Source organism: Nelusetta ayraudi, unplaced genomic scaffold (genome assembly GCF_046127955.1).
Source record: "Nelusetta ayraudi isolate G7.1 ecotype Tasmania unplaced genomic scaffold, CSIRO-AGI_Nayr_v1 ptg000048l, whole genome shotgun sequence".
NCBI lineage: Eukaryota > Metazoa > Chordata > Actinopteri > Tetraodontiformes > Monacanthidae > Nelusetta > Nelusetta ayraudi.
This window is the reverse complement of record NW_027466098.1, coordinates 8,380,543-8,400,611: the sequence shown is the minus strand read 5'-3', so window position 1 is coordinate 8,400,611 and position 20,069 is coordinate 8,380,543. Positions and strand designations below refer to the sequence as shown.

At 47.7% G+C, this 20,069-nt stretch overlaps 1 protein-coding gene across 2 annotated transcripts in view; it reads left to right on the top strand.

Moving 5' to 3' along the window:
• Positions 1-20,069, top strand: part of rsrc1 (arginine/serine-rich coiled-coil 1) — a 109,851-nt gene that overhangs the window by 3,146 nt on the left and 86,636 nt on the right. For both annotated transcript variants that reach the window (XM_076036071.1, XM_076036073.1), the window contains exons 3-4: positions 960-1,082; positions 17,018-17,221. In XM_076036071.1, the coding sequence (XP_075892186.1) occupies positions 960-1,082; positions 17,018-17,221 (327 nt within the window). The remainder of the gene's footprint in view (positions 1-959; positions 1,083-17,017; positions 17,222-20,069) is intronic.

Sequence of the window (20,069 nt, the reverse complement as noted above, 5' to 3'; positions counted from 1 at the left end):
GTCCAACTAGTAACAACACTTCCCTGCAGACTGACCCAATTGTTCTATTGTGGTCTGTTTTGGTTTTGAGGCTGTTGCGAAGAAGACGAGTACACGCCCGTGTCCGCTGCTTAAAGCTTGTCAATAACTAATATCCTCACCCTGGTAGAGGTCAAACATTGCAGGGTAATGTTGACGTGAAGACGCATTCTAATTTAACATCATTTAAAATGACGAAATCACTGCATTCATGTCTGCTCTCGCATGATAAGCACTTCCTGTATGAGCTTGGAGTTGTCCAGAGCTCTCACCGACCCGCCAGACACATCAGCAATGAGCACTGGGGACTTGTGTGTTGTTACTTGCCCAAGATTTCCTGCGCATACACCTCAATGTGCAGATGGGAATCATCATCAAAGTACTCACTGACACTTTGTCAGCCAACTCACTTGAATGTCAATATTATGAATATTTATATATTTTTTCACATTGTTATTATACTGCAACATTGTTTTTTTTCGTGGGAAAAAAAATATTCTTCCTTTTTGCAAAAGTCAAAAGTTTTTGTCGATGTATTTTTTTTCATTGCTTGTTTTCGTCAGGATGTTGTCTGCACCAGCATATTGCATGACACAAGGGCTTTATTCTTTTGAAACAGCATTAGACAGGTATTCAAAATTTCAACGCGTTTTAGATGAAGCACACTAAAAAGTTTACCAATTAAGTCAAACTAAAATAGAGATGTAAAAAAAAAAAAAGTAAGTTTGGTGGATCTGCGTGAACTTGAAGGACTGCCACCGTCATTCAAACCAAATGTACTGCGTTGCGTTGACGCAGATCGGTGGAAAAAAACAAGCAAAAAAAAAAAAAAAAAAATCAAAGAATGACCGTAGAAACCAGAACCCTGCTGTCTGATTTTGTTTTACGGGTCCTGCCAGTGCTTGAATGTAATTAGTGTGCTTTTTGTTTGTGTGCTCCAGGAGGAGAAGACGTTCCAGCAGCAGCTCCTCTCACAGCTCGGCTCGCAAGAGGAGGAGTCGCAGCGCTGACAGAGACAAAGGGAGGAGCCACCGCACGCACAGGTCACGCAGCCGGGAGAGGAGGTAACGCACACATGCAAACGTACAGCTCCGCGCTGATTATATTGTACCACACTAAATGATTACATTTTTAGACACCAAGCACGAAAGACAGAAACTCCTCTAAATCTTTAATCTTCTTTTTTTTCATATTTTTAATCCCCCAACAACTCAGTTTGAAATCACCTGCAAGCTAAACATATAACTCACGAGGACTCGGACTAATGAGGGGTGGCAACATAATTTAGGAGTGACAGAACATTTTCACTTGGAGCACTTTCTGGTGTTTGTGTTGCAAATCAGCATGTGGAATGCCATTGCAGACCTTTCCTATTACAAAAAGCAATAAAGACTTTTGGAAGTTTACTCCGGCGTAAACAAACACATCCTTTCGTATTTACGTCTCGTGTCATCAGACGGCGCCACATGGAAACTTGGGTCCGAATTAGCATGTTGCGCGTTGCACTTTCTCGGCCCGCACCGACGCCTCCGTCTCGCTACGTAGGCACTCGCAGAGATGAGACGAGAGGAGAGGAGACAGACAGGCGCACGGAACAGGCGTCCAAAACCTCGGAGTTCTCGGGAATCGGCTTCTCTCTCATTCTCTCAGTTATTAGCGGACTGAAAATATCATCACATATCAATTCTTTGTTGAATTAGGCTAACTGGTGTTTTTATTTACTCTTTTTTTGCAAATGATTTACATTCTCATTAGAGCAGTGTGTACACACCTGATAGCTCGCTTTCCCCCTGTTATCCTCTTCTGTCCCCCTCTCTCCCTCTCGCTCTCTCTTTGTCGCACACACACACACACACACACACACACACACACACACACACACACACACACACACACACACACACACACACACAGAGCCAAACGTGTAATCTTTTCAAAAACATAATGGCAGAGTCTCTGTGTGTGGTGATCCATGTCATTAGCATAGCTAATCTGGTGCTAATGAACCACTAAACTGTGTTGTTTTTAAATCTCTCGCTCTCCCTTAAAACACATTCGCCGTCTCACTGGCACACACACACACACACACACACACACACACACACACACACACACACACACACGCAAACATGCACAGATGCATGTTTGAAGAAAGGGTTATTATAATTTATGCACGAGCGAGGCTCTTTGTTTATTTGTGTATGGCTGCAGGGGAGAGCAGAGATCATTTTAATCACAAAGGCAAAAGTGTTTTAATATTTCCATAACACAGTCGACGGGATGATGTGAAATGATGTGCATGAGACATTTTCCTAAAAAAGCATGTAAAGGCTCTGCAGTTTGGTTCTGAAACCAAAAAACAACAACGTGGCACTGAAAAAAAAAACCCTGGTTGTCTTTTGTCTCTGCTTTCCATAATATTTTCACACACGTCCACGGTTCAGTGACAACCACAACCGCTTCCATGATTAAAACATCAGTTGGGAGATTTTTTATTTATTTTTTTAAACTTGTGTTGCGTGAAATCAAAGGTGGGCGGCGGCTCAGAGAGATTTAGAACTTTCGCTGATGACATTGGTGTTTAACAATCGTTGCGCTGTGATTAGCGGCGGCGCATTGTGTAATCGGCTTAGCGATAAGCGAGGAGCAGGTGGGTTTGGCTGACGCCGGTAGGAGCGCTTAGCGGGGCGTTGATGAGGCGGGGATGTGCTGATTTACCCACGGCAAATTTATGCGGAACCCGCGCAGTTGCAGCCGGTGATGTATAGGAACCGATCCAGCGGGACTGTGACGTCAGCTAACAGGACACGGTGAGCAGCGAGGATGTTTGTCCATTCTCACAGTGCCAGAAAGAAATAATCATTCAGTTAAAGCTTCTTAATGCGCTGCTGTACTTTAGAGATGTTTTCCTCCGCTGCCCGACTGCCTCTATGTAAGCAAATAACGTCCTAATTGGGAAAACAAGTCTGCAGATGAATTGACGCTGAGGGTAATTGTTAAAGGAAACACAGTCAATAGCACTGATTTCAATGTGAATAACGTGTGAAAACACGCTCAGTCGTTTCTGTGCAGCGGAATGCAGTGGAATGCTGCACATGCAGGACGCGCCGGTGGTCATGGGAGGAAAAGTGCGTCGTGGCTGTGCGCAGCCCCCACCCCGGGCCGGCCCATTAGTCAGCGGCGTGGTGTAATGTGCATGTGACAGGGATGGGGGTGCCGGTGGGGGTTGGGGGGTAGAGGGGCGGGGCCCCCGTGGCTGAATAAGGCTGCCCGAGCTCGGCGAGAGGCTGGCTGATGGATCAGAGCTGGATTGAGTGGACAGGACCTCATGATTGATACGCAGATAGGATATGAGGCGCTGCCCACCGCCGCCGCCGCCCTCACTCCCCCAACCCCCTTCCCTCCTCCCCCTATCCCAGCCAAAACCTCCCCGGCAACACCTGCGGAATATGAAAGGAGGAAACGACGACGACGAGCAGATGAGAGAGAGAGAGAGAGACAGAGAGAGAGAGAGAGAGAGAGGGCACGGGAAGTTAGAAGAGAATGGAAAAGTGCGGAGACAGAATAGATGGGCCGAGCGCAGGAGAGGGCGGGTGCAGGGAAGATCCCGAGGAAGAGGAAAATGAAGAGAAAAGACAAAAGTGCCAAGAGAACAGATCGGGCCCAGAAAGAGGGATATTATTCAGAAGAATGAGAATAATAACGTCGGAATATTGCTGGGGAGAAGATTAGGACCATAGTCGGGGGGGGAGCGGATGGAGGGAGGGTTCTCTCGCCGGCTGAGAGAAGGGGGAATATTATTACCTTCTTTTCAATCGCTCATGTATAAATAAAAAATAAAGAGATACACGGAATAAGAACATTGCTCTGTCTTGCGGTTGCTCTCTGCCGTACTCGCCTACATCCTCCTCCTCCTCCTCCCCCTCCTCCTCCTCTTCCTCTCTTTCCTCCACCCTCAATCAGAGGGCCAGCCCCCCCCTACCCCCAAATCACAGGGCCAGACCCCCCTTACACCCCCCAGAGGCAGTCAGTCGTCCTGCCCTGAAATGTAAAACAGACAACAGGAGCAGATTACCTATTTGCCATTAATGTTTATTCTCTTTGATGTGAGCAGGTGCGCCCGGCGTGTTCGTGTTCGCGTGTGTGTGCGTGAGCGTGATCGAGGCTACGCGTGTAGGTGCAAGTTTGCGGGAACGCACGCTCATTAGGGGGGGGGGGGGCGGAGGAGGGTTGGTGACAGCAGAGAGTAGCGCAGCGGTGGCGGCCTCTCATCACGGCCGGATCACAGGTGCGTCTTTAGGTGAGCGTCGCAATTTATTCTGTCTTTTTTTTTTTCTTCTTTTTTTTGGGCGGCCGCAGCAGGGGTTGAAAAGCACGCGGCTCACTCAGTCAGTCAGTCATTCTGTCAGCCTCCCCTCCCACTTCACAGGTCAGCGCAGAGACGCCGTCGGAGGACATGAAGGCAGCGGCAGCTGTGACAAATCCACCACTTAACCTGTCAAAGACGGGCTCGGCCTTTAATTCGCGCGGCGGATATTCGCACATGAAACGGCCCGCGCTCGCGCCGACGAGTGTTTACCACGGGGCACAAAAGACTTTTTTTTCTCATTAATATTTTAGGGGACGTGTAGCGCGCTAGCGTAGATGACACCCGCGAAGGTTTCAACGCCGGGCTGCTGGGGCGAAGCCTCTAATTATCTTTGGCCCCCCCACCCCTTCCTTGGAAGACATGGCCAGAAAGCTTAACACACCACCCACCCACACACCCACCTAGGATGGCAGAGTCCACTCAGGGTTCCCCCAGAGCATGTGAGGACACTGCGAGGGCAGGAATCAGTAGTCAGCTGTTGGCATGGATCACAACGCTGTTACTCACATTTGAAACCAAACTAGGTGAAATTCCAGACATCAGTCACTTTGACATTTGCTGTATGTGTGCTTAATTACGGTGGCTGACAGGGGCCAAACACAATACAGCTGCCTAATGCTCCTTAGTTGGCGAAAACAGCTGCAAGTGTGGAAGCGATGCAAATTCACAAACACAAACACACAAGTCTAAACAAGGTACAAAAAGAGGATCATGGTGCAAATGAGAAAAAAAAAACCCTCTGCAAGACATTAAAACATATACCGAATCATCAAATGCGCTGCAAACAGAGAAGCGATGCAAACCAAGAAAGCTCATGCAAATGAAAGAAACGCTGTGTAAACCAGTCACTACAAGAGAAGTGCTCCAAACCTGCAGGGGGCGCTCTTAGCCGAACAGCTCAATGGAGAGACACACAGGTAGACCGAGGACGGCCGACTAGAAAGTTTCTAGTAGAAACCTTTCGTAAAATATACTCAAATAAAAGTCACATTACCGTGCTAAGCTGTACCCTCCCGCTGTTGATTGAAACACCGTCAGTCAGCCTAAGGCGAATTAGGCGGTTGTATTGTGTTTGGCCCTTGTCGGCCACCCTACACGGTTCTCGTATGTATAAGAATATACATAGAACAAGGGTATTGCTACTAGTTAGCTGCCATTTTCCACTGCCATTTTATAAGGAAGTCCTCTACTAAAGGAAGCCGGTCTGACTGGACCTTCAATAAAATAGGAATGTTTCACAGTTAAGGATTAATAATTAATTAGACTCTCAACACCCAAATCTAATTGTCCTGATCAAGGGTAAAATAACACTAGAATGTCACTATCGCCCTCATGATGCCTTCTAATCTGGGCCGCCTGATGCCCTCCTCTGGATCAGAGTTCAAAGGTCAGCCTCGGCCAGAGCGAGCCGCATCATCATCCCGGACAGTCCACCCTCACTTTCCCATGTCTCACCTTCTCCGCGCACTCTGCAGCCGCGTGCTCCCGCCGTGCACGTTGAGCTTGAGGGATAGCCCGGCGTGTATTTCACACAGCAATTCACCCCCCGCCCCCGCCCCCACCCCCTCCACCCCACCCTCCCCCCACCTCCACCTCCACCGCCGTAAAAGATGAGGTGTCGTGCAGCTGCTGGATAGCTTTACCTGCCCGCCACTGACACAGAACGTGTGCAAGGTCGTCCAGGCGGCTCGGGGAGGGGAGACCGCGGTGGGTGTGAGGAACCAGAAAGGTCCGAGGTGGGGAGGGAGGGGGGTGGGGGGGGGGTGCCGAGTGCAAGAAGACAGAGGGACGGGCTCGGGGAAATGGTGCGAGCTGTGCGGCCTTCGAGCTTCTCACCGCAGCCGGGTTGACTGCGTTTCCTCGGCACGTCAAGCAGGTGGTTCGGGGTGTTGTCGGACCTTCGCACGGGGGAGCGAGCGCGCTGCCGCTGCGAGAATGTGGCGCGAGAAATTTGGCCCCCGCGAGCTGCCAAGGTTCTGCGGTGGATTCTGCGCCGAAGATCTTTTGTTTTTTTTCTCTCCGGCCTCCGAGGTCGAAGCGACTCTCTCGCTTTCCAGCCGTCTCTCCGCATTCACTCCGCTTCCCCCCCCGCAACCCTTTCCGCCTGCGACATTAGGCCCTTTCTTCCTTCTCCCCCCATTACCGGGCTCGCCGAGTGTTGATTTAAACTGAAAGATGACCTGGTTTCGTTCAGCAGCGTCTTCTCTACTCCATAAAAATCAACACGCTTCTTCCCCTTCGCGAGATCTGAGGCGTTTGTTCTTGTCTTTCTCCCCCCCTCCCTCCCCCGCCGCCGCCCCGCTGCCTCTGTCTCTCCATCTCTGTCCGACCAGCCTTCCCTGTGTAGTCTTTTTTTATTTACTCACGAAAGGGCCAGTGGAGCGCCTCTTGGCTTTGTTGTCAGAAACCTTTATTTACCAAAGGGGGGAATAAGTGACTGACACAGACAGGCTCTTTCATCCCTGCCTAGCCGCGAGCAGTGTTCCCCTCTAACGCCAGAGAAACCCCCTTCCTCCCCCCGCCCCCCGCCTCCCTTCTCCTCACCCTTCACTTCTGCCAAGCCGCCGCCGCCACCACCACCACCACCACTGCCGTACCCGTTCACCCTGCAGGCTTGCCCCCTTCCCCTGGGTAGCAACCTAGCCGGAGAGTCTGTGCCGTGCACCTGCAAAACACGCAGTTCACCTCACAAAAGGCATCACGCCCGCATCCCGTATGAAACCATCCGTCGGTGGAATCGGTCCTGATTGCATCAAAGAGTGGATGCTATTTTCTATATATGTACATCCTAAACACATATTTAGTAACATCAGATAAATTCTACTGTACCTGATTGCATCGGTCTTTTATGTCTGCTTGTTCCTTTTACAAATAGCTTTTTTTTATTTTTTTATTCCTGCTGACATTAGTTGTGAACTGATGAGGCATTTCTCTGCAGTTTAATCCTACCTTATTGAATTATGACAATAAACCCAACACCTGTTATTATTTTTAAAGGTGCACAATCAATTCCTTTGCCTCTTGCATTGTGATAAGTTATTTTGAAATGAAACAAAGTTCAATCAATGTAATTCCCATTCTGGAAAAGAAGGGTAAATCACAACAGGAATGCAAATTTTCAGTTTGATAACTGAAACCCTGAAAGTGCCACACTCCCGCTGTCATTTCTGATGCAAAGACAATGTTGCAACACTTTGCAAATAAACCCCTATATTAGCAAAGACGTGACGCCATGCATTGAGTGTGGTGTTACACTTATTGTGTCTCCTTTGTGGTGGCGAAAAGCCCTCTTCCTTTTGGCCAAAGCGAGATAAACACAGAGACAGAAACAATTTAAGCCCTGGCATTAGAAAACGAACACCAAATGTATCTCTTTCTCTTTCCCTTCCTGCTTTTTCCTCTCCTATTTAAGCTTCTTGAAGCTCATCCAAATTGGGTTTTAAATGCCAATTAGGGGGTTGAATGTAGTAAAATAAAAGCAAATGCAGGCAGGATGGCCTCACCTTCTGGCTGGTTAGGCTTCAGAGAGAGCCGAGCCGGACCTTTGGCTCCCAGCGAGGCTTTGAGAGAAATATCCTGCCTAATGAACACATTAATTAGAACCATAACTATTTATAAGATGATAATTAGAAACGAAGGGAGGTAAACTGGGCTTTTCCTGCAATTAATGGAGGATTAATTACGGGAGCTAATGAAGTGGATTTTTGAAACGCGTGGAGGTGAAGTACAGAGATGTGCAGCCCGCTTTGTGATCACTGGCATAATTATTTTCTCCAGCGCCAGAGCGTTTGAAAGCCTGGTGCTCGCCGGCTCGGGCCGGCTAATAAGCATCATTGCATCGTTATATATGCACTTAAAAAGGACTCGCCGCTGAAATGACTGTCTAATTATTTCTAATTGGCAGGCCCCGTGTGTTGTCATTGAGCCGTTTGGAGCCGCAGCAGAGACCTGGCTCGAGCGACGCTCTGGGGCGGGGGGGTTGGTGGGGTGGTGGAGGGAGGTGATAGAGGGAGGGAGAGAGAGAAGAAGGGAGAGTGGAGCTCATAGCTGCGCACCCCCCCTCCACTCCCCTCCCCTCCCCTCCCCTCCCGTGTGCTCGTTCCCTCGCAGGACAGCTTGCTCCGAGAGCATCGCCGGGTGAACTCCAAGGTCACCTTGCCAAACAGCCCAGTCGCCACAATGCATCGTCATCATCACCGTTATTATTAGTTTTTCACGCTCTCTTTTTGGGATTAAAAGGCCCCATAATTTATGCACAGATAAACATTGCCGTCTGTCCTTTTTGCAGTACTTGTTTTTTTTTTTTTTTTTTTAACTCTTTAACATGCAACACACACACACAAAGGACCTTTCCTTTGTACGCGCCGTGTGTGTGTGTGTGTGTGTGTGTGTGTGTTGGGGGGGGGGGTTGGCGGTATGTTTACGTGCCGTGTGTGATTCGGCGGCCAGGTTTTGAGCGCGTCCACCGAGACCGGCGGCGAGCAGAGCATTGCATGGACAAACCTCAGTCAGCATGTTTACCTTGTACTCCAGTTATGATCCGGCTCAAACCATATGGACGCCGCCGTTCTGTGGGACGACGACGGCGGTCGGCACAAACTCGGGGAGCTTCGCTGTAAACTGTCACGGTTTTGTCGCAGAGACGCAACGCCACGCACGCTAGCAATCTCTAAATATGGTGTTTTCTGTTCACGTTCTCTGCGTTTTCAGTGGCTTTGACACTGATGCCCGTTTAAGCTTTATTTTATTACGCACGGATTGTGTGCGAGCGCCTCACTTCGCTGGCTCTAAGCGGAGCCACATGCTTTGTCCCGCCGAGAAAGGCTCGAAAACTCTCCCGCCCCGCACGACAACCTGAGAGCAAATTGCCAGCCAGAGGAACTTCTGTCTACACTTGTCAGCTCACTTAGGACAAGAGACAACTGCCTCCCACTCCCGCCCAAAATACAAACACACGCACAAACCCGCACACTCACAAGGGATACAAACGTGTGGTTTTTACCCGGGTGGGGGTGGGGGGGGGGGGGGGGGAGAATAAGGGAAAACAGCAATGGAACGAAACTGGGATCATGTGCAGCTGAAACCTTGGCAGTCTCTTTTTGAAAATAATGAAACACTTTCTCAGACTGCGGAAGGTTTTTTTTTTTTGTTTAAAAATTTGTCCTTCATTTTGGTACGGTTTGGCCGTTCCGTGTTTTGGCAGAGTTGGAGGACGCGAGCAAGAAGTGGAGGTAGAGGGTTCGGTCGAAGGATTCTTAGCTAATCGTTGTTGATTGGAGCAGCCGCTGTTGCTGAGATGACAATCTGTCCGTCCATGTAGCATGTGGCATAGTGTGAATCCTCCTTTCAGATGGTTAAACCTTTTGTAACCACTGTAGTCAGAACTGCAGTCAGCAGCCTTTTTTTTTATTCTGTTCTATTTATTATGTGGTTTTGTTTGTTCTTGAATCTTTTTGTGACTAGCGAATGGTGCCGCCTAGGATTGCACACTTTTAATTTCATAGTACATTGTACGATGACAATAAGACATTCCGATTCTGATATGTGAAATCCTAAATTATAGCTCGACATTGACACTAAAAAACTAAACTAAACTAAAAAAAATAAAAAACACGTTACACTGTTATGTAACTTTTGTGCGCAAGGTTTTCAGCACACGTTTCAGAAGAAGAAGACCTTTATTGATCACATGGTGGAGAAATTTGCATAATTACCGCTCAAAAAAAAAAAAGAAGCTACAGTGCAAAAAATCTAGAATTATCTGAACTAAAGATATAGAAAAATAAAATAACTGTAGGTATAAACAGAAAAATTCAGATGGACTCACATTTCTCCAGCTGTCACCTACAAACAGCACAGGAGAGGACAGCGTGTCCAATAAATGTTGCTAATTTTGGGGAAAAGTTGCAGATTAGCAGGAGTTGGAGACGTTGTGGAGGTGGGAGGCGGCTCCAAAGGAACGTCCTCTCGCTGTTTGTTTTTGTCATCTCTCTTTCGATTCCGCTCACCATCTCGTCGTCTCGTTCCCCAAGCCCGACAACAGTTCGTAAAAAAATAATCGAAAGCTCTTTACAAGAAAATCTTCTGTTCTCGTCGGAAGACGACTTAGCTGTTCCACTGAAGGGGGAAAACTATTAGTTTTGTGTTTTTCCTTTTTTTTTTTCGCGAGGCCACTATTCCAGTCTCGTCTAGGGTGTTTAATTAAGTGTAGTTTCCCCTTAAGTTGTGGTATGCGTGTCTGCTTTCTGTCGGCCCTTTCCTCGCTGCTTTTACAGTCCACCCACATGGTTTGCCTCAGCGTTTATGATTTTTCTTATTCTGGAGTTGTGAGGTTTCTAAATCACTTAAGCTCTCAGGGCCAAACGGTCCACATTTAAACAATAAAAGGCTGTTATGCCAAGGGCCCTTAGATCTCCCGCCACTTCATAAATACGTGAGTATAAAAGGCAGAAAAATACATCTTCCCTGACCAGAGCGGCAGAGGGAGAGCGAGCGTCTGAGTGCACACCTGCTAATTGGAGCCACATTGATGCCAGGCACGGCTGTCTGCTTTGTCTTCTCCGCAAGTCGCCCTCGTTTTCCCTCTTTTTATCTGCCGTCTTTTTTTGTTACCCCGGCCGTCCTTGACTCGCTAACTTTTTTCGGAGCAGTTTTTTTCTTTCTTTTTCTTTTTCTTTAATCTGTTCCCCATTTCTGCAGCCGCCTCCTGCCACCCCCACCCTCCCCAACCACCTCCATCCTTCAGTCTTAGCTTCCTCCTCCTCCTCCTCCTCCCCCTCCTCCGCCTCTTCCTTCTCCTCCGCCTCCACCTCCTCACAGACAGATGTAACAACAACCAGAACGACTTTGCTCGACTCCGTAGCCAAGTGTCCCGGGCCAATGACGGATTGAAGAGGGAGGTGGGGAGGATTGGGGCCGGGGGGGGGGAGGAAAAATAAGCAGGGTTTCAAACCAGTAAAGTGGCTGCGAGCGAGTTGGCAAGTTAGCACCTAGTCCGCCGCGCGACCTCCACTTGACCTTGTGCCTGGGCCGAGCCAGGCCGCCCCGCCCCACCCCACCCACCCCGGCTCCAGCTGCTAATGGGTGTCATGTCGAGCTGCGGCTGCCCCGGAGGTCAGGGGTCGCCGCCACCCGCCAGACGGCCACGTTTAGGATTGCGACGTGGAGGCTGAGTGACACCGGGCGTATGCGGTGACGGGGATGATGGGTAATCGACACATGTGCCGCTTGGCGAAGAACACGCACACGGCAGAAATTCGTCTCCCCCCGCCCCGCCCCCCTCCATCAGTGCCCGTCGTAGGTCCATATAGATCTGAGGCGTCTCTGAAGGCTTTTGAACTCTGCTAAATGACTTAACCTCGTGGCTTGTGGCTGTAATGTGTGTGTGTGTGTGTGTGTGTGTTTAGTTGAGAAGTGTGTGGGTGGCCTGCATGGGGTCTCATTTCTGCTTCCCAGCATAGCGGGGCACTGCAGACGTTTGTGTTGACGATTGCTAAATTAAAAGCAAACTGGAGATTATGACAAATCTAAACATTGCTTTTATGAAGCGGAGGGGAGGGCGGGCGGGGGGGACGGGGAAGAAACATTTCAGCGGATCTTTCATCCTCTGTCTTTGCTGTGTTAATTGTGCTCACAATCAGCTACTTTGCAGTGTTTCCATGTGTGTTATTTAGTCTGCGCGTGTGTATATTTATGTTTCTGTGTGGGTGCTCACGGTGGATGATTGTGTGTGCGTGCGCGCGCGCGCGCCCGTGTGTGTGTGTGTGTGGGGCTGGCTGGCTGGCTGCATACTGTGAACTGAGGGAAGAGATAATGTGGCTGCTTGGAAGGAGGAAGCAGCTTGGGAAATGATTTCAACAGCTCTCATAATTAGAGGAATATCATAAATTAAACTTGTGTCTGCCGTTGTGTTTGAAGAGCACTCAAAAGCAATAAATTCTAGATGGTTAACATATTTGCATTCCATTCAGCGGGCGGCGTCGGGCGGGAACAGCTGTTTTCCACGTCTTTTGGCAGCAGGAAATGCACATTTCTCACTCAAGGTGCTTTTAGACACATTGAAATGGAAGGGGGGGGGGGAGGAAAAAAAAGAGAAAAGTGACTTTTAACTCAAACATGAAGCTGCTGCTGCTGCGCTCTGTCACCGGAAATAGCTCAACGGGGAGCAGCGCATTAATGAAGTTCTTCAAATATAGATCCTCTCAATTTCAATAGTCCCGTTTTCTTTTTCAATCTGTATGTTGCTTGGTTGGAGTCAGTTGGCAAGTTTCTTTGTTGTGTGTGTGTGTGTGTGTGTGTGTGTGTGTGTGTGTGTGTGTGTGTGTGCAGTCCATGAATACTTAAGTGCAAAATTGGACTGTTTCACACTTTGAAAGGTCTGCTGCACCACATTGGGCAACTATTGATGGTTCCTTTAAGAAGTGTCTCATGCCTCTGATAACTTTTCTGCAGTTTTTGTACGTTAGTCAGATGTTGTGGTCAGGCAGGGGTCGCCGGCGGCAGCGTTCACTGAAACACAATAGGGGTTCAGTCACTCACTCAATGGTAATAAGTCACTGCTCTGCCACTCTCGGACCTGATGGATGTGGGGGACACATTTTCGAGACCGTCACACAGCAGTTGTGCTGAATATTTTCAGTGATGTCTCTTTTTCAAACTGGGATTCTGGCTGCTGGGAAAAAAGTGGTTATCGCTTCTCTAAGAACACACGGAAAAATATTTCAAATGCTCCCACGACCCGACTGCTCGGTCTTCCAACGCTTGCGTTAGGCAGCGTGGATAATTAGCGCAACGCAGTTTGCTAAGCATCGCCCGCAACTGCTGGAGGCAGCCAATTAACGGGCAAAAAAAACCCCACCACTAATACATTGTTAAGTGAACACATCGGCATTTCCCTGCTCTAAACAATCAGTAAAGACCCTCAGCCTACTTGTGGACCGATTCAATATGAGTAATTAGAAAAAATAACGAGATATAGGCTAGCTTTCAATAGAACAATCAATAAACACAATGCTTAGTTAAAGTAAATAACTCCCTCAGAAGCAGAATGAACCTCAGTCGTGAAGACCAAGCCACAAACTCAAGAGTTATGTTTATGTTTGTGAAGATAATAAAATATTGGCTCAAATTTAGTCTGTCGTAGTAACACAGTTATAAAATAAGTTTTTGATAAGTTTTGGATTTGACGGTCACACTGTGCTAGTCCACCTGCCTCCCTGTTCCACTGTTCTCCCCGTGTTTAGATATTCAAAGCTCACGCGTGCTTTTGAAACTAAACCAAACCCCCCCTGAAAAATATGGTAAACCTAGACACGCCTCACTAATGGCAGAGCTTCCTGTGTTGCCAGCACACTGCTTCCAAGGAAGTTTTTTTTTTATCCTTGCTAATTTGAATTTCCGTGCTTTATCAGAACGTCTTCATTGATCCTTTTTGTTGAGTCTGCTTGTTTTCCTTTTGAGCCTTGTTCCAAAACTTAAACACAGCAACGACCGAAACCCTAAAAGGAAAAACAAACCACGTTTACATTAACAAAGTGAAAATAATTCATCACGTCCACCCTTGGTTTCCTGTCCCCATACTGCTTTTGTATGAATAATGATTTAACCGCGGCACGGATTCCATTGGAGACCAGTCACCTGGATCTGACACTAGTGGTATCGCGAAGCTTCCATTAATGTCCAATTTTCAATGAAAACAGAAATAGAATACAGACTGATAAGGGCAGCACACCATCCAGCTTCACACCAGACCACATAATTACTGCAATGGGCTATGGCGAGGGATCATATCCTGGCGCGCGGGGGGTCAGCGGCGATAAGCTTCAGCCGAGCTCCCAACATGCGGCATAATTACTCTATTGATAATTCTCCAGGAAATCGGCAGCGGCCAATAGCAGAGCTCCAATTTTAATGGATTGGATGGCAAAACGAGGGAGGAATGGAGGAAAGCGGCTGCGTGGAGGCTGCACGGCTGCGTGTGTGTGTGTGTGTGTGTGTGTGTGTGTGTGTGTGTTGTGTCACATACGGGGGCTAGCAGCGAGGGCCTTTATTAGAAATAAGAATATGTTTAGGCCATAGGGGGACCAATTTTCCCTGGAGATAATAAGCCCAATAAAATGTAAAGCAGGGGAAGGGCCTGGCATGAGGTCCAACCGTAGCTGTTTATCTGTGTGTGTCCCGCATTAGCCCGTTTATCCCCAGCCTCAAATTAGCTAATCATTCTCCAAGGGGAAGGACTTGGTCGGGAAATTGACATTTAGTAGCATAGGCTCACTCTATTAACTACAGTAAATTTAATTTGCCGCACACCGCAGAAGTGGGCCGTTTTCTTTGCCATCAGAGGGAGAGAAGGGAGACGGGGTTGGGCGAGGAAAACAGAGGGAAAGAGAGGGAGAGAGATTGTGTTTATTGCATCCGCCGCTCCTGGCCCCGATTCGCTTGGCAGAAAATATAAGGCCCCGGCTTGGAACACCGCAACTATGTTGTATTCCCTCCCATGTCCCGTTGATTACAAACATACGCCGGCATTGTCAACACATAGATTCCCCCATTCCAAGGTCTGTCTGGGCCGTCGACGGATCGTGCCGCTCCTGGAGACTCCAGACTCCTCCCAGAAACGCCAATAATTTCCTTGCTCCCGCTCCCACTCGGGCACGAGTGTCCTCTGAACGGCGAGCGTGTGCCAGAGACGCCGGATCACGTCACGGGTCTGATTTCACCTCGACCTCACGAATCTGACATTCTTTTAACTGAATCCTTTTTGATAGCCACTCTTAGGATGCATCCGCTCAGCTAGACGCAGTGGCGTTGGTTTTCTTCTTTGAAAAACACTCTTTTGAATCAATGAAACAATGAATAAAATAAGAACTTTTACTACACAGGAGCTGTAAGCTAGTTTAGCAAGTGTTTGATTTTGGTGTCTAGCCAGCTTTGGCTAAAGCACAAGCTACAAATTCAAATGATTAATAACTTGATGAACAACAAACCCAACATATTACAGTACGAAAACATTTGGGTCTAATGTGATGACTTTCCTTTTTTATTTTTATCCACTCTGAATATAAACTAAATGTCTCTAGAGTTCGTAATAAAACACGCGGCTGTTTTACATAACGCTTGGTGAAATTATCATGTTAAACAGTGACTGTTTCTCGACCCTTTTGAAATGTTCACACACTTGTTCTTGTCTGAAGAGGAAAATGAAAAAGACAGAGTCAGAAAGATGGATGGTTGGTGAAAGAAAAGACCGAGACGTTTCCGCAGCCGTCGCGGTTTTGTTGAAATGCACAATCGTGCAAAACACCAGCTACATTAGGCCGCGTTGCGACACACGACCGGAATCAAAGTGCACCGCGTGGCAAAGTTGTGATTCGATTCTGACCTTTTGCGCACAAAACCCTAATTGTTTCACTGCTAATTTACTTTTGAGGAACTGTAAATCGAGCAAGGGGTTCTTTTTCTTCTTTTTTCTTGAACTAGTGCAGCTTCTCTCCAGGGAGCGGGACGGCCGCCGCCGCCGCCTAATTGATTGCAACAGTTGTCAGAGTGTTGTCTGTTAGAACGGTGACAGTCGTCTGAGGAAAGTGATTAGTTTTCTGTCGTGCCGCGAGACAGCTCTGGATGTCCCAAACTGCAAACTAATAAAGTGGAGGGAAGCAATAAAGCTCGTGGACAGCAGGTTTGACTGTTTTTATAGACAAATCAATAAAATGATAGATGATGGAAAATAACGGCATCTCGCCCCCCCCCCCCTCCCCCCACTCCCTGATTTCTACTGGGATTTCAAATCATGCCCTGCGCACACCGTCGAGACACACTGTCATGTGCAACAACAAGCATGTGAACACACACACACACGCACACACACACACAGGCACTCATGGCGGATAGTGAACGCGAATGAATGTGATGCTGAAATAAAAACGCTACCTGGAGAGTCAGCGCGTTATTATCAGTGCCCTTCTCTTATTAGCTGGACAAATTCTATATTTATAGTTTGTATCAATAACTGCTTTCATGTTGTGTGACAGTTAGTTGCATTGTGTGAAACCCAACACTGCCTGCGCTATATAGTAGGGTTTAGGATCATAGACATGACCTTCTGGTTATCTTGGTGTTTAAATGATGACGTGTATTTAGTGTTTTTTTTACGTGCTAAATCTCCAGTTGTAAATCTTTTTTGACCACGGGGGCCAATATTGAGATCAATACAGAGCACAGGCCTTCCTCCGAGCCCTCCTCTAATTGCCTTTATTTCTTCTCCGTGTGTGTGTGTCACGGGTGTCGGACTGTATATAACTGAGTTATTAGGTCCAAGGAAGAGGAATGACTTTGCCCTACAATAACTTTATTGCAATGTAGCCAAATCTGTTTCCCTGAAAAGAAATCTTTAATTTTAATGTTCAAAGCAAATCAATTCAAATTTTTTTCAGCCACGTAGCCGTGCGTGTGTTCAACTCGTTTTGGATGTGCTTTGAATGTAATGCATGTACTGGAGGTATTGTACTACAGTAAAACAGAGGCTCAGTTCTCACTCGCTAAAAGCAATTTTCGCATTATATTAGCAGTGAATTACAACACCTCGTCCTGGCCGCATCTCATCTCCTCCTCTGGTTGTGTTTGACGCCACAGGAGCGGCAGCCGCAGCCGCCGGCGCAGGAGCCAAAGCCGCAGCAGGCGCAGGAGCCGCAGCAGAGAGCGGGACAGGAACCGACACAAGGGTCGGGATCGGGATCGGGATCGGGATCGAGATCGAGATCGGGATCGGGACAGAGGGAGGGACAGGGACAAGGACAAGGACAAGGACAAAAGTAAAGACAAGGCAGACAAGAAAGGGTGAGTAAAGAATATCTTTTTTTCTTTAGGTACAGGAGGAGGCGGCCATGAAAACTAATAATCAATGCGTCCCAGTCCAGTCTAAACTTCAGACCTCTTGGTTGCAACAACACGGAGCTCAGTCCCGACCGCTCCGTCTGTCCACGCGTCACCTCATCCATCAGTCCATCATTACCTTTCCACCTTCATTTCCCCTGCAATCAAACACCGGCCCCTTTACCATGACAGAGATCCCCTCTTGCAAAATAATAAGTCATGGCGATATGTACAGATGGAGAACCGGAGTGCTCCAGAGGTCCGGCTCTTAGAAAGTGTTTTTGGCCGAGACGTGTTGATCTTCTTAGCTCCGCTTGTCCTCGCCCTCCGGGCCGGCCTGCAATAAGCCCGACCACCTAACTGCATCATATGCATCTCCGGTGTGCTCATACAAGCATTTAAAAAAAAAAAAGAGGTCTCTGTTAAGGCGACTCTCGGAAGTTCTGCATTTCGCCGGCCGTGATCCCCCCGCGGAACCAGTTAGAACCAGTACCAGCGGACCTCTGGGCCGCGGAGCTCTACTCTCCAGCTCTAACCTCTTTAGAGGCCACCGGTGGCCCGAGCCGGAATAGCACCCACCGTCCCGCCGCGCCCCGCCCCGCCGCGCCCTAATGTAATTGGACTTGTAGCCACTCGTGGTGCGTTATATTGAATGGCACAGGTGTGTGTATCATAGTGTTGATTCCGTGAGTGCTGGTGCCCACAAGTGAGAGCGGCGTTTTGTGGTCTTGGTTTTGCCGTCAGTCAAGTGGCTGCTGCATGTTATAGGATGTATGTAATAATTCTGTAACCTATTACAAGGCTAGCTTTTTAGCCAGTGGTGTTTGCATGATTGGGCAGCTGGACTGACTGGCAAAGGAAACTCCTTTTTCGTATTGAAGCAATTTAAATGACCTTAACTTTACAGTAATGAGCAAGGCAATGAGCGAGCTGAACACCATACCTTGTTAATTTTACACAGGAACCTGCCGGAGAAAAGCATTTCAGGCTGTCTTGGTGTTCCAGTAGATTTACTAAGAGAAGAATCTTTAAAGCCAAATGGCAACTCGCGCTTCTGCAGCCGACTGAACTTGATTTCTGTCGCTCTGATTTTGTCGATGCAACCAGCCCAGCGTCCTCGGCGAGGTCTTCTCGTGTGAAAACAAATGTCAAAACTAGACATTAGGATCAATTTAGCCACGGTGAACCCCCCCCCCCCCCCCCCTCGAAGGGGAAAAAAGCCGCAAGGATTCACTTCTGCTCTTGCTTGGGTGTTGTCGATGCAACAGATTGGCGGTCAAAACCTTAATATGCAGGATGTAGGGATGCTTTTCTCTGCTTGTGCAAGTCCTTTGATCATGTAGGTGTAAACATGTCCAACGCAAGTGCAAAGGTACTAATGAGCGTTAGAAGTTTCCTGAACGCACGAGCTGTGCCTCCGTTGTTTAGAATCACACACGTCTTTTACAAAATCAGCTCATTTTAAGTGCGTCCGTGCCTGCTTTCAGTAGGTTCTTTATTCCTAGCTGCAGTTATTTTTTATTCTCTGGCGAATTTGCTTCAGAATACGGCAACCCGTTTCTGCGCACGCGGACCGAAAAATTGAGATGCGGCTTTAAAGGAAAAGTGCCTCGTCTATTGGGAACGATTACATATTGCCCTTCTTAGATGCGTATCAGGAAAACAAATAAAGCTAACAGTGAAACGTAAGGCCGGCAGACTATATCTGTTTTCTTATTAAGGTTTCAATATCCTTCAGCATCGATAGGAATCTCCTGCTTTATCTCTGACCCCCCCCTCAACCCACCCCGTTTAAGCTTGTCTACGTGCGCGTATGCGTGCGTGCACAAGCCCGCGCGGAACCGTAGATACTATGTAAGTTTCGTGCATGTTCGTATATCAACCTGTGGCCACGGTGATATATTTCACTCTGCCGTTTGTCCCGTCTGGCCTTTGAAATTGTCTCAAAGTCTGTGGTGGTTTGACGATGAAATGATTTGAACTGAATGACGCTCTCTGGTTTGCTTTCTTGAATTTGAGTGTTTACTCAGTGGCCAGTATGAAGAGTCACGTCAGTCTGTTCACGTTGGTGTGTTGACGTGTGTTGGTTTTCTTTTTTTTTTGGGGGGTTTCTCTTCTGTTCTGCAATCAAGGTAAATCTCAAGAATGACGGTGAACTTCACACTGTCCTGTTGGCTAATTGTTCACCATCAGTTAGAAGTCTGTTCGTGATTGGTCTGTAAAACACTTGGAACACCTTCGATATAAGATAATAACTTAGAAAAATAATCAAGCGAAACCGATGACTCAGAGATTTTCCGTATTTTTGTGATATTCTAATTATTTAGTTTTTTTTGCCCGCAGTGCAAGATGAGAAGAAAAAGAATGTTTCAAAAAAAAAAAGTAAAACAAAACAATGCACTAATTGCACAAAGTTCACCCCTTTAAGTAGTTTTCATACCATTAAATTAAAACATTGAGTTGAATGAATGATTTTTTACCGTGCACATCAAAGCCTGCCTTTACACTGCGCCTCTTATAGATTGAGGTTCCTGTTTTTCTCCACCTCCCCTTAAAAGAGTTCGCTCGAGATGAGAGACAGGAACTGGAAGCAAAGTTTCCGCCTTGTTGAAAACCCGGCCTTTCTGCAGCACTTCCTGTCTGCGACGCATCACCTCTTTCTGCCGCCTCCCCTCCCTTCCATCCTTCTTACGCTCACGGCGGTAACAGGAGGAAAGCATCCTTTTGAAAGCCACTGCTCCCCCCCTCTCTCTCTCTCACACACACACACACACACACACACACACACACACACACACACACACACAGTTAC